This window comes from Garra rufa, chromosome 18 (genome assembly GCF_049309525.1).
Source record: "Garra rufa chromosome 18, GarRuf1.0, whole genome shotgun sequence".
NCBI classification, from domain to species: domain Eukaryota; kingdom Metazoa; phylum Chordata; class Actinopteri; order Cypriniformes; family Cyprinidae; genus Garra; species Garra rufa.
In genome coordinates, this window is record NC_133378.1 from 19064588 (window position 1) to 19078950 (window position 14363).

General features: G+C 37.0%; 1 protein-coding gene across 1 annotated transcript; it reads right to left on the reverse strand.

Annotated features, from left to right (window-relative positions):
- Nucleotides 1-343: 343 nt before the first annotated feature.
- trpc4apb (transient receptor potential cation channel, subfamily C, member 4 associated protein b) lies at nt 344-13318 on the reverse strand. Its single transcript, XM_073823289.1, has 19 exons — nt 13186-13318; nt 12798-12926; nt 12586-12702; nt 11163-11220; nt 10994-11049; nt 10770-10898; nt 8675-8876; nt 8386-8571; nt 8160-8302; nt 7083-7211; nt 6921-6979; nt 6747-6848; nt 6573-6656; nt 6368-6458; nt 5759-5899; nt 5542-5653; nt 5352-5464; nt 1219-1425; nt 344-1128 (listed from the first exon to the last, which is right to left on the reverse strand). The coding sequence occupies exons 1-19, from the start codon at nt 13306-13308 to the stop codon at nt 991-993; spliced, it is 2319 nt and encodes a 772-aa protein (XP_073679390.1). The 5' UTR covers nt 13309-13318; the 3' UTR covers nt 344-990.
- Nucleotides 13319-14363: the final 1045 nt, after the last annotated feature.

The window sequence follows — 14363 nt, forward strand, 5'->3', positions numbered from 1 at the left end:
TGTTTACAACCGCATTTGGGATCGTTTGAAGCCACATTTAAACTGCATTTTGGAAGTTTAAACCCAGGGCACCATAGCAGTCCACTATATGGAGAAAAATCTTGATATGTCTTTCTTAAAAAACAATTTCTTTATGACTGAAAACGAAAGAAATTAATGATCCTGGATGACAAGGGGGTAAGTACAGTAAGTAAGCAAACCCAAAAACGTGCTACAAAATAACATCTTTTAAATAATCAAATTCTTTCACAAAAATAGAGTCTAAATCCCTGCACTTCCATTGCAAACCTGATTTTAACAGATTAATTAATCCACTGCTACCGCCAAACAGAGAGAAACATGCTTGTGATAAAACATCTTTATTTTCTTCTGTTGCTTTTGTGTTGTCACTCTGTGAGTTTGGGGCTGAAAAGTTAATTTTTTAGATCAAGTGAGAACTACATACATAACATAAAAAACTAAGCCAATCACCAATATTAGACATTAGAATTCTCCCTGGATTAAATTGCCTTTTTTTTTTTTTTGCAGTAAGAGACAGTGGGCAGTGAGGCTCTTTCTGACTACTTCCAGGAGTTTGTCATGTCTGGATGTGTAACTGACAAGCCAACCTACAGGAGGCAAGAGAACAAGGCAGCTGTGACTCTATGGACCAACTGAAAAAAACATCCAGACTCTAGTGCCACTGCAAACACAAACACACCTACAGTGGCATAACGTATTCCCAAGCACATTCTTTTCACATTTAATACTTTGCGCCAACACACATTCACACGATTGAACACAAGCAAATCAAAACCCTCAGCGCCATGAATACCCAGACACACTTGCACCCACACACACACACACACACACACACACACACACACACACACACACACACACACACACACACACACACACCTATTCTGTAATGCATCTGAATGGACTAGGTCTTATAAATTTAGGCATGATGTAATTCTGATGTAAAGAAAGTCCTCTCAGTCTCTATAGTCACAGCTCCAGGAAGTCTCTGTCCAGGTCCCTGTAGGCTTCATCAATGTAGGTGGCAATAGCACAGCGTGAGCTTCTTCCAGAGCCCAGCAACACCGAGACCGTTTCCTTCCAGTATGTGAAGGGAATACAAGAACTCTGTTTTTGGAAAGAGATAGAAAAGTTTATACCTTAACAGCTCATAAGCTTGACAGAATGGTTGTGTTTGGTCAATCGAGCTGAGCTCACGTTCTCTAGGCAGGTGCTGTCCTTGTCCTTGTTGAGGTAGTGGTGCTGCCAGAAGCGCAGCAGGTTGTGGAAGTTGTTGAGCAGGCAGCCGGGGTATTTCTCTGCATATTCCTTCTCTCGCAGAGCGCTCAGGTAGAAAGGCAACTTGCTCCGTCTCCGCGCCAGCATCAGAATCACCAGACTGGTGTTCAGACAGCTCACGTTCTCCTGTGATTGATCAAAATCATGGACAAATTTGCTTTTACATGCTGTTGTATAAATGTTTGGACACAACCACTCTACAATGATAAAAATCCATTCATTCTTTTTTTTTTTCAATTCTTAAAAAACAAACAGTCTCAATCATCAATTCCGCCCATCACCGCTGATGGACTGTCCCATATTAGCATATTTCTGCCCTTAGTCAGTTGTACAGTCTGCCATTTTCTCTCAAGCAGTTGAAACGACAATGCCTCATAAGCAATCCGGGTGTTTTGTAGTTGGATGTAAAAGTGAACATGTAAAAGGGATCATACAAAATGCATGTAATTTTTTCATTTAGTACTGACCTGAATAAGATATTTTACATAAAAGATGTTTACATATAGTCCACAAGATAGCTGAATTTATAAAAATGACCACATTCAAAAGTTTACATATGCTTGATTCTTTATACTGTGTTGTTACCCAAATGATCCACAACTGTGTTTTTTTTTTGTTTAGTGATAGTTGTTCATGAGTCCCTTGTTTGTCCTGAACAGTTAAACTGCCTGCTGTTCTTCAAAAAAAATCCTTCAGGTCCCACAAATTCTTTGGTTTTTCAGCATTTTTTTGTGTATTTTATCTCTTTCCTACAATGACTGTAGTGTTAATTTCATCAACCTATTTTAATTTAGTCTTAGTCTTGTGCCAAATGTCCTTGTTAGTTTTAGTCATATTTAGTCATTCACATATCTTTTTTTGTTAGTCAAGTTTTAGTCGACTAAAAGTCTTTTAATTTTAGTCTAGTTTTAGTCAAAAAAGAACTCACTATATTTTAGTCTAGGTTTAGTCAAAAAATGTAGTCTTTTTTTAAAATAGCACATTATTACTGAGATTATTACTGATACACATTTCAGTAAAAAAAGTGTTTCACATATCTCAAACATTGGTTAAATGTCATAATTACCTGACAAAATACACTTGTTGAATGATTTTTGTTGAATGCAAATGTTAAACGTGTCTGGTTTTCAATTTCTGATTTAGGAGACACATTCACAAATGATTAACCCTTTCAGTGGTGAGTTTAAAATATTCTAGCGGACCCCTGAGAGTGAGTTTTTTTTTAAGCGACCGTTATTTTAGAACGTTCGTCCTTATTGTTTCCATGGCGACGCATTAAGCTTGTCACGTGACACAACACAGACACAATAACACTGTATGACAGATAGATCGCTTTTATTTCGTTTTCCCTTTTTTATCCAGAATACTCACACACTTGCTTACCATGCCATGAACTATCTAATATTCCGATTCACAAATATGTGTGAATTAGTATGTTTCGTCGTTTAAAACCCTATATAAATGATCTGGATTGTAATCTGTAACGTGAGATGGGCGCGGCCATGTTTGTTCGCGCTGCTGTTCAGAGAGTCCTGTCAGCCGTATTTACAACATATACATTCATCCATTTCTCCCGAAATACATGCAAGTAAGTGGCTGGTGAACTAGAAGAGGAATAGAGTGAACTTTTTAGTTACTAAGCCTATGTGTATGTGACGAATGAAACACATCGGCAAATTATATTTGAATAGATTGTTATTTGCTGCTTCCATAGACCTATGTGTGTATTTTACAAACTCTAAATGTCTCCTTTTACTAGTACTTATGTGTATTTAAATGTCTGAAACCTAAAATAAGCGTTATGTGGTTAAAAACACTGCATAGTTGTGTTTATAATATGACAAGCGCAGAGCTCGTCCGTCTCTGGCTCAGCGCCAGCCAGCGCGCCAAAGCGCAGCTTGAATATTTTAAAGCCGTAACAGCTGATGAAAAAGCAGAGACGATTGTAGACGAAAATGAAGAGAGATTTTATCTTAGTTTTTATTTTATGCAAAACATTTTCGTCTCGTCTTTTTTCGTCAACAATAATGCATGTTAATTTAGTCTTAGTCAGCGTTTTGACAGTGGTGCAGTCTTGTCATCGTCTCGTCTTAGTCATGAAAAAAAAAGGTCGTTGACGAACATATTTCGTCTCGTCTCGTCTGACGAAATTAACACTAAATGACTGTATGGTTTTGAGATCCATCTTTTCACACTGAGGACAACTGAGACTCATATGCAACTATTACAGAAGGTTCAAACGCTCACTGATGCTCCAGAAGGAAAAATGATGCATTAAGAGCCAGTGGTGTAAACTTTTGAACATACTGAATGTGTGTAAATTTTTCTTATTTTGCTATAAATATCTTTTCTTTTTCATTCAGTACAGCCCTTTAGAAGCTGCAGAAGATACTTGCAGGTTTCCCAGAAGACAAAATAAGTTAAATTAACCCTGATCTTTAAATTCAAAGAGTTTTCACCCCCCGGCTTTTAATGTATTGTGTTTCCTTCTGGAGCATCAGTGAGCATTTAAACCTTCTGTAATAGTTCAATATGAGTCCCTCAGTTGTCATTAAAGCATTTGTGGGACCTGAAGGATTTTTCTGAAGAATAGCAGACAGTTTTAGCCTAGAAATCTAGACGCACCCTAGCGGCAGCAAAAATTATTTTGCAGCCAGGTGGGTCTAGACACTCTCAATAGACCTTCTAGCTGCAAAAACCCAAATTGGGTCAGGCCAATCACAACGCGTATAGAGTAGGCGGGGCGGGCTTAACATATGACGACAGAGTTGCGACGGCTGCCACTTGAAAAACAAAGAATGGCGGCTGCAGCTGTCGAACAGCGGTCTTTCGAATCGGCTTTGGCCGCGACTCTGGAGGACTTGGAGTTAAGTTTTTCTTTAAGAAACGAGCAAAGAACGGCACTTAAGTCATTTTTAAAAAAGGAAGATGTGTTTGGAGTTTTGCCGACTGGATACGGAAAAAGCTTAGACTACGTCACCTTCTTCGTTGCTCTGATTGGTTGAAGCGCTATCCTATTGCGTGCATAGGGATTTTGAGAGACAACCGTTTATCCCGCCCCTCGGAGTAAGCCGCGTCTATGGAGAGTTTCCAGACTAAACATCTTGATGTAAGTCTGGCTCGCCAGGCTAAGACAGTTTAACTGTTCAGGACAAACAAGGGACTCGTGAACAACTATCACTAAATAAAACAGAGCTGTAAATCATTCAGGTAACAACACAGTAATATAAACAAAATATAATGTAAACTTTTGAACAGGGGAATTTTTATAAATTTAGCTATTATTTTCTTTTGTGGACTATACGTAAATGTCTTTTATGTGAACTATTTTTCTCAGGTCAGTACTAAATAAAAAAATCACATGCATTTTTTATGATCCCTCTTATTTTGGTAAAATAATTAACATTTTGTAGATTCTTCAAGGTGTAAGTAAACTTTTGACATCAACTGTATCTTGGATTTCCTTAAAAATATCTTAATTTGTATTCTGAAGAGGAACAAAAGCCTTACGGATTTGGAACGAAATAAGGTTCAGCAATTAAAATTTTCACTTCTGGGTGAACTATGACTTTAAATGAGATGATTCAGCGTATCATTTTGTATATTTGGATAACAGCATAAAACAGGAGTCAGCAACCTTTTTCATCAAGAAGAGCCATTTAGAATGTTTTAGTTCATGTGTTGGATTTATTATTTTGCTGCCAATATTTAAAAGTTTAAATTCATAAAACAAATTTCACAGTTTAAATCTGATGAACAATGTTAATCCAGCATAACCTAATAAAAAAGCTTGCTGAGGTAATTCATAGGAATATTTCAAAAAATAATTTTACATACATTTACAATAAAATACAGCAGAACTGTGATCTGTTGGCCGCTCAATCGCAAAGGAATCATTACTTTGAAATGTAGATCATCATGCAGGTGCAAAGAACTTTAGCTATAGGAAATGCATCTCACTTGCTATCTCTCATGTGCATGTTATTATCCCTCCTCATGCTGTAGGTTGCCGACCCCTGACACAAAACATGCATCTACATCTTACAACTTGCCTGAGTGAGGGTTTGGACATTGATGATGCTGGTCAGTCTGAAAAGGAAGGACAACCTGTTTTCCACTTGAGCCATGTAGGACAAGAGGCGACACTCTGAAAACACTTCAACCACTGAGTAAAAGAGACAAAGAAACATTTTTGAGAAACTGTTTCATCTTTCAATTCATTGTTCAATCACTTGAGCCAACCTTTCAAATCTTTTGTCTGGCTCTCAAAGCGATCCAGAGAGAGCACTATACATCGCACCAGCATGTTGGAGTCTACCAGAGAGCTGTTGATCTGAGTCAGGAACATCTGAAACTGAGGTGTCAAAAGGGAGATTTGAGATCTACTGGATCATTTCAGTGTGTCTGCCATATGAAAAAAAAATTTAAAAAATCACAAACGGTCTGACTGTAAACCCACCTTCTCCTCAGTGTTAACATATTTGTTAAATCTTTTGAAGGCATCGATGTTGAACTTCATAAGCTCACCAAGTAGGTCAAAGTAGCTCTGAAGGACGTCGTGTGACTTGCAGCCACTGTCGATGATGCAATATAGAATATGCTGAAAGAAGAGAAATATGAGATGACTTAATAGTCCTGTATTGTACAATAGAATTCAAAAGTTGCAGTCGGTTAAGTATTTTTAAAGAAGCCTCTTATGTTCACCAAGGCTGCATTTATGAGATCAAATATACAGTAAAACTGTAATATCGGAAATATTAGTGTAATTTGAAATCACTGTTTTCTATTTTAATATATTTTGAAAAACGTCATTTATTCCTGCAATTAATTTCCAGCAGCCATTACTCCAGTGTTTAGTGCCATATGATCCTTCAGAAATCATTCTAAAATGCTGATTTACCAAAGAAACGTTTCATGTTATCAGTGTTAAAAAATGCTGTGCTGCTTAACATTTTTGTAACTTTTTTTCCTGGAAAAAAAAAGTTTTTTTTTTTCTAAACCTACACTTTTGAAAGGTAGTGTATGTTCATGGAGCAATTGATATGCATTACACAGATCTTTAGCTCACCTCTAACAAGCCTCTTCTGAGAAGGAACACTTGATCGGCATATGATGGCGTTCCTCTCAAAAAACTCTCCACTGCTCTTGCCTGCCAGAACCTGAAGCAAGTTGTGCATGGAGACATGGAGAGATGTCAAACTCAGTGAAATTATGAAATGAAAAGGTCAGTAAATGAAAAAAAAAACATTACGAAATGTAACTCAAGATCTCACCTGAATGAAGAATCAATGGGCTCTTTCTTCATTACTGAAATTAACCGTGTTAGAAGACCCTTTTTACCGTCACAGACAAGGTTCCTGTAAACCAATGAATATAAACCAAATCAAGTTCAAAATTTGAAAATAAGGAAGAACTTTAGCAATATGACATAAAAATGGTCTTCATGCCTGTCTGTGTTATTCAGTGCCTCCATTTCAAAGATGTTCGCATTCAGGTAGATGTCACTCAGTTCATTCAGCTCCTGTCCACTTAGAAGAAGGTATTTATTCCTGTGAACGATAATGTTTAATATCATTCCAGTGAATCTGTCTATGTCTCTTAGCATTTAGTGAGGTACTCACTCATGGTGGTCACTGAAGCTCTGCAGTAGTCTGAGGAACTGGATCTTAAAAGAGATCTCCTGATGTAGAGAAGAAAAAAAAGTGTATTTATTTACACACTGTAATCATCCATATGTAAGAGTAAATTATTTAAAAAAAAAGTATTAAAAGTCTGCTTCTTACTGGACTGCAGTCACAGTTCTGGTTCTGCCGATGTAGGACGTGACCAGAAGGCTGCCTTCTCCAGATCAGCTTATCGAACAGGTTATTGAGCCCTGGAATTAACTTGAACTCTGCTAACATTCTGTGAACCTGCCACAAGAGTAACAATCCATGAAAAAATGCTTTAAAATACACCTCTACTCTAAAGTCTTCTTCTTTTCTTTCTTTTTTTAAGGGTCAGTAAGGAAGAAATTGAAGGATTAGTTCACTTCCAGAATACAAATTTTGATAATTTACTCACCCCAATGTCATTCAAGATGTTCATGTCTGTCATTCTTCAAGTGGAAAAGAAATTAAGGTTTTTCAGGAAAACATTCCAGGATTTTTCTCCATATAGTTGACTTCAATGGTGGACAACAGGTTGAAGGTCCAAATTGCAGTTTTAATACAGCTTCAAAGGGCTCTACACGATCCCAGTCTTATCTAGTTAAAACTTATTTTTATTTATATACTTTTTAACCACAAATGCTTGTCTTGCACTAGCTCTGCAATGCATGTCTTTACACATTGCATAATCATGTTGGAAAAGTCATGCACTGTTAGAACTTTGTAGGGCAAAAAACTTCTCCAACTTCAAAATTGTCTGACATGTTTGTTTTATCTTTTTTTGTAAAGGGTGCTTGACTTTTGCATGCTTGCTTTGTAAACACTGATTAGATACTTCCGCCTATGTCACGTGTGCGTGATTGTAAAGTCGAACTAGTAAAAGACAAGCGTTTGTGGTTAAAATTATAGAATTTTTTTTTAAAAGATGACAGATTGTTTAGCTAGATAAGACACTTATTCCTCGGCTGGGATCGTGTAGAGTTTGATCGTTTGAGGCTGCATTGAAAATGCACTGAAAAAAGAAAGACATGAACATCTTGGATGATGTGGATGACTAAATTATCACAAAATGTTTAATCTGGAAACGAACTAATCCCTTAATGGTTACTAAACCTACTTGTCAACCTTAATATATGACTAGTAGATCATCCTGACTCATTCCATTTATTAAATTTATTAATACTCACAGTCACTTCAATCCCATCCCATTACCTGATTTCTCTGTCGGCCCATAAGCAGCACACACAGCACATAGAGAACCTCCACTTTGTACATGATCTCGTGCACGATCTTCATAGATTGGGGCAGCCTGTGTCTGAGCGGACTAGAGGACAAGGAGCTCTCATCAGATGACTCTGAAAGACAGCCAGTAAGAGTGGATGAGACCAAATAATGCAGCTAATGGAAAACCAGAGCGAGAAAGAGAGAAAGATCTCACCTGTACTGCTCTGCTCTGCTTCTTCAATTGCTAACTGCATGAGAGCGTCCAGCACCAGTGCATTGTCAAGCCAACTGTGCCAGTCCTCCAGCTCCAACCGGGCAGAGGTACCCGCCGCCTCTGTAACTTTCCGTGTGGCAAGTTTACAAAGGCGCTCAATGAAGCCTGGGATATTCAGCAGAGCCACTGCAGAAAGATCAAAACAAATCTGATCATATGACACATTTTTAACCCTGTCATCATCAGTGTTAACATTTTGTGTGGATTAACGGCAGTTTTGTTTCCTAACCCTGGTTGCTCTCTGCACGTGATGGGCATGTGCTGGTCTTTTGCTGGGTACTGCGGGCTAGGAGGGTGTGTTTGTCATCTACACCCACGTCTGGCTCTGATATGGTGACTGAGAGGATACGACAGAAGTTGGCCAGCTGCTGCTGGTTAAAGCTCTGGACCAGACTGGCCAAGTTAGGAATTTCTTCAAGATGGATTATTTCCTAAGGTTAAAACAGAAAAAAGTGATTTGCTACATTGCTAAGGTACAGATTACAGTTTTAAAAATCATACAAAATATGCTGTTCAGAAATCATTCTAATGTACTGATTTGCTGCTTAAAGGGATAGTTCACCCAAAAATGACATTTCTGTTGTTACAAACCCACAAAACCTTAATTCACCTTCAAAACACAAACTAAGACATTTAATCAATTTAAGATTGGCCAGGTTATTTCTGTAAAAGAGAAAAGTTTTTCACCTGGTTAAATAAAGGACATGAATAAAGATAATGATGTCCTTACTACCTTTCTGGGCTTTGAATGTGTTATGTGTCAGTTGCATTGCTGTCTATGCAGGGTCAGAAAGCTCTCGAATTTTATCAAAAATATCTTCAATTGTGTTACGAAGATGAACAAAGCTCTTAATGAACTTGTAACGACATGAGAGTGAGGAATTAATGACAGTATTCTCATTTTTGGGTGAACTGTCCCCTTTTTTTTGGAAAAATTACAGATTGTTTCATTAGATAAGACAAAAAGTGATTTGCTACATTGCAAAGGTACAGATTACAGTTCTAAAAATCATACAAAATACACTTTACTAAATTTTAAGATGTCATTTATTCCTGTGATGGCATAGCTGATTTTTTTTAGCAGCCATTACTCCACAGTCTTCAGTGTCACATGATTGTTCAGAAATCATTCTGATATGCTAATTTTCTGCCGCTTGAAGGCATAGTTCACCCAAAGATGAAAATTCAAAACCTTCATTCATCTTTAGAACACAAATTAAGATATTTAATCAAATAAGATAATGATGTCCTTACTACCTTTCTTGGCCTTGAACATGTCAGTTGTGTTGCTGTCTATGAAGGGTCAGAAAGCTCTCGGATTTCATTAACAATATCTTAAATTTGTGTTCCGAAGATGAACCAAGGTCTTACAGGGTGAATAATTAATGACAGAATTCTCATTTTTGGGTGAACTGTCTCTTTAAAATGAAAAGTTCACTTCCAGAACAAAAATTTACAGATTTCATCCAAGTTGTCTTTCTTCAGTTGTAAAGAAATTATGTTTTTTGAGGAAAACATTTCAGGATTTTTCTCCATATAGTGGATTTCTATGGTCCCCCAAGTTTGAACTTTCAAAATGCAGTTTAAATACAGCTTCAAATGATCCCAAATGCGGTTGTAAACAATCCCAGCCGAGGAAGAAGGGTCTTATCTAGCGAAACCTTTTTTTAAATTGGTACTGACCCAGTGTTTGCAAAGTGAATGTAAGGATGATCAAACACCCTTATCAAAGAAAGGTAAAATAGCGATTAAGGACGATTTTGAAGTTGAGAGAAAACGAGATGGGAGTTTTTCGACAAAGCCTGTCTTGAACTGAGTTCAGGCAGAGCAAGACAAGATAAGCGTTTGAGGTTAAAAAGTATATAAATTGTCATTTAAAAAAAAAAAAAAAAGATAATTTTGCTAGATAAGACCCTTCTTCCTCGGCTGGGATCATTTACAACTGCATTTGGGATCGTTTGAAGCCGCATTTAAACTGCATTTTGGAAGTTCATACACAGGGCACCATAGAAATCTACTATACGGAGAAAAATCTTGAAATTGTTTCCTCAAAAAACTATTTCTTTGAGACTGAAGACAGACAGACATGAACATCTTAGATGACAAGGGGGTGAGTACATTACTGTACATTTTTGTTCTAGAAGTGAACTTCTCCTTTAAGCAGCCTTTTTTTAATTATCATCAATGTTGGAAACTTACATTTTTTGTGGTAATGTGATACATACTATTTAAAATAGAAGTTTTTAATGTTTTTACTATTACTTTTGATCAATATAATAAATAATTCTAAATAATTGTAGCAGTGTATATGCTTTGGATTTTACCTTTCGAACACTTAGAATGTCCTCGATAAGTGTAGCAGTTTGTAGAAAAACCTTTTTATTGGACATGAGAGTAAACAGGAACGTGACGAAATCCTCCCTCGCTGCAAGGCTTTTTGTAACGCCCTCTGTCTGCCACACAAAAGCAGAGGCTGTTACTCATAAGGAAACAAGCTAAGTAACTCAGAATTATTATTTCAGCGTCATGCACATGTTTTTACACTTACACATATACAGCAGTTGTACAGGACACTTAGACAATCCTTAATGAGATCATCACTCACTGAAAATCAAGAAGCAAACCTTTATTAACTGAGACAGAATTACTGTAAACAAATATTATTTCTGTTCTTAAATTATGAAAGGAGCTTGGATTTATTATTTCAACAAGCTTACGTATGGGTAGGTCTCCTTGTACTGTGAGCGTCGGCCGCATCAGAATCTCTACTAATAACTGCAGACAAATGACAAAAGCATACTGACTAACTTAACAAATCTGCATTCTGCAATTATGATAATTATGGTATCAGCCAAACTGGTTTCTAATAGATTAAAACATTATGATTCGAAGTAGGTACAGTGTTGGCTGTATTATTTGTAAGAGTTCGGTTTCTGCTGTCTTCAACACACGGCGAGAGCGGAATAAAAAGACAAAGCTAAGAACGTAATACAGCACTCGGTGAGAAGCTCTTGCCACTTAAGCTCTTGTGAGTATCAATGTTATAATACCATACCAAGTGTTACAATATTTTACTGACAGATAAAAATAGAGCATGACGGGGAATGAAATACCAAAGTATTCATTTCTAAATCAACAGCTATGGAGCTGTTTATTATCAGAAAATGACCGCATTTACATTTAAAATCATTTGGTGTGTAAGAGACATTTTCTTATCTTTATCAATGTTGAAAACAGTTGAGCTGTTTAATATTTTTGTAATATATATATTTTGATAAACAAAGTTCAAAAGAACATTGTTTATTTAAAATAGAAATCTTTTGTAATACTTTTAATGTGTTTACTGTCAATTTTGATCAATTTAATGCATTCTTCTTGAATAAAAGTATCCCTTTTTATCTAAAAAACGAACAAAACAAAAAAAAAAATCTTACTGATCCCAAATTTTTGTACAATAGTCTACATTTATATGGGCTTTCAGAGCAACTGATCAAGCATAGCTCAAAACTAAAAAGTATAATCATTTGCATTAGTGCCATCAAACTCAACAGAGGGTTTTCACAACATGTCATTAATCGGCTGTTTTGGTGACACTGAATTAAACAAAACTCACATATTTTGCTGATGAAAATGGTCAATTATTGTCATGTTTTGGGCTGTACTATTCGTTCAGAGTGGGAAAAACATTCGGAATTACTATAGACTGCCAAAATAAGGAGAATAGTACAAAAACTGTCTTAGGAACAAAAGGCGTTCGCGGCTGGCCAAACTGAACCAGGATTTCCAGGGCAAGAATCTAGAAAACATTCAAGTTTGTTCCTATCATTTCCAGTCAGGTAGGTGAAATATTAGGCTAATTTCTTAATTAATATTGTTTGCACGTATCTTTACCACCTATTAACTTTAGTTTGTCAAAATATAGCACCCTTTCCTGCTACTTTTTTTACCCGTGGTTTAGACAGCAGATATAAGCAGTACAACGTATTTAGCACATTAACCATGCAATCCATGCTGTTGTTATATCCAAGTATCGCCAATATGGCCATGCATCTGGGTAACTGACCAAACTGTGATATAAATGCAATCCCTCCATACAAGTTTTGAATTAGTTAAGCGTAATATTTACTTTAAAAAACTCACATCAACTCCTCCAAACAGGTCAAATGTATATGTATTAGGTGAAATCGACTCCTGTGGTGTTTTGCGCTCCTCTGTGACAAATGACATAGCCTCCATTGACAGCAATGATGACAGCTCCTGCACAACCACAAAACAACTCAATTCACATCTAGTCGCAAGTATGGGTTTTAAGCAATGCATTTTGTGTGAACAGACAAGGAAATCTTGCATACCATGACTATGCTGTGAATCTTGGAGAGATCGCTGTTGGGATGGCTGCTTTCGTGAAGTCTCCTCAATAACACTGGTATCCCCTGCCATTGAGCTCTTTTATCTCTTTCCTCCAGCAGAGCTACAGGTAACTGCATTTGACAACACAAACACAACACTGGTTAAACACTACAAACTCATTATCAAATAAGACAAACAGGTCAGAAACTATATTATTACTTTATATACTCTTGATGATTTTAGAACTAAGTAATAGTGTCTCCATTAAACGCTGTATATTTTAGTTTGAGAGCTATTTTGTATTTATGGCTCTTCGGGGCCTCGTATGTAAACATTGTTTCAGAAACGCATTGTAGGCAGTTTAGAGCTTCATATGATTTGCGATCTCACCTGAGACCCTCTAGTCAAGCCAACACCTGTGATTTGGCCTTGTCGGATTTTATTAAAAACGTTTTTGCATGAATTTCCTCTTCTTGTTTGGGTCCGTGAAAACCCAGAGCTCCTTGTCGCCATTGCTGTTCCTCTGAGGTTGTGACGTTGAGAAGTTTCCACGAACACAGCGGGGATGTCAGAGTTAATACTGCTCCCTACTGGACTGGCGTGGAAACTACAACCAGTGGAATACGGACTACTGAATCACAGATGTACAATTTATAGAGGATTCCCTGAAACTGCTGTCCGTTTGATATTCGTGCCTATTTCTGAAACATATGTCATTTTATATTCAAACGTTCAAAATATAAAAAATATCGGCCCTATCCACCGTATTTGTCCCCTAAGAGCTGGCGCAGCAATTTGTAAATTTAATGAGTCTGGCTTCCGGTCTTACTGGCATTCATCTATTTTTAGCTGTACAAAGAAGGTCGTTTTGCTGCTTTACATTGCAAATAGGTGTGTCTTACCATATTATTTTAATGTATTATCTTAATTATGAGCAAACTGGTTTGTAGAGCAAACAGTTTTACTATTCACCGCACGTTGTTATTCTTCTGGTTATTTCCAGGCTAATAAACCAGAAGTTTCGCCCAAAGGCTTACTTAGGGTGACCATATTCTGAGAATCCAAAAAGAGGACCCCCCCCCCACCCCCCAAGGCGCTTTTAGAAATCACACATTTATTTAAATTTTCTTTCTGTTTGAACTAAATCTTATATCAAAACCGTATTGCCCTGTAAAAAAATATAATCTCTCTTAGTCTTTTCTTTATACAGGCCTAATACAAACATAAATAAATAATACATAAAATGCTTAAATAAGAATTGCCTTGTAAAACATTTTTTTTTTCCAATTTGTCTGTGAAACTATAACACTATAACAACAACAAACTATAACATTTGCGTTTCGGCATGTTAGTGACACACAGCTCTTGCAGAGCAGTTCCTCTTTGTATTGTTTTGACAATTGGGTCTTTCACGTCATCAGACAGGTACCCAGGGCTGGACTGGGGTTAAAATTCAGCCCTGGACAAATTCAGCCCATCCGGCCCACAAGTTCCACATGAAAGTTTTCTTGGGTTTCCTGGTGAAAAAACCCCCAGCTAAAACCAGCCTGTGCTGGTTGGGTGGTTTT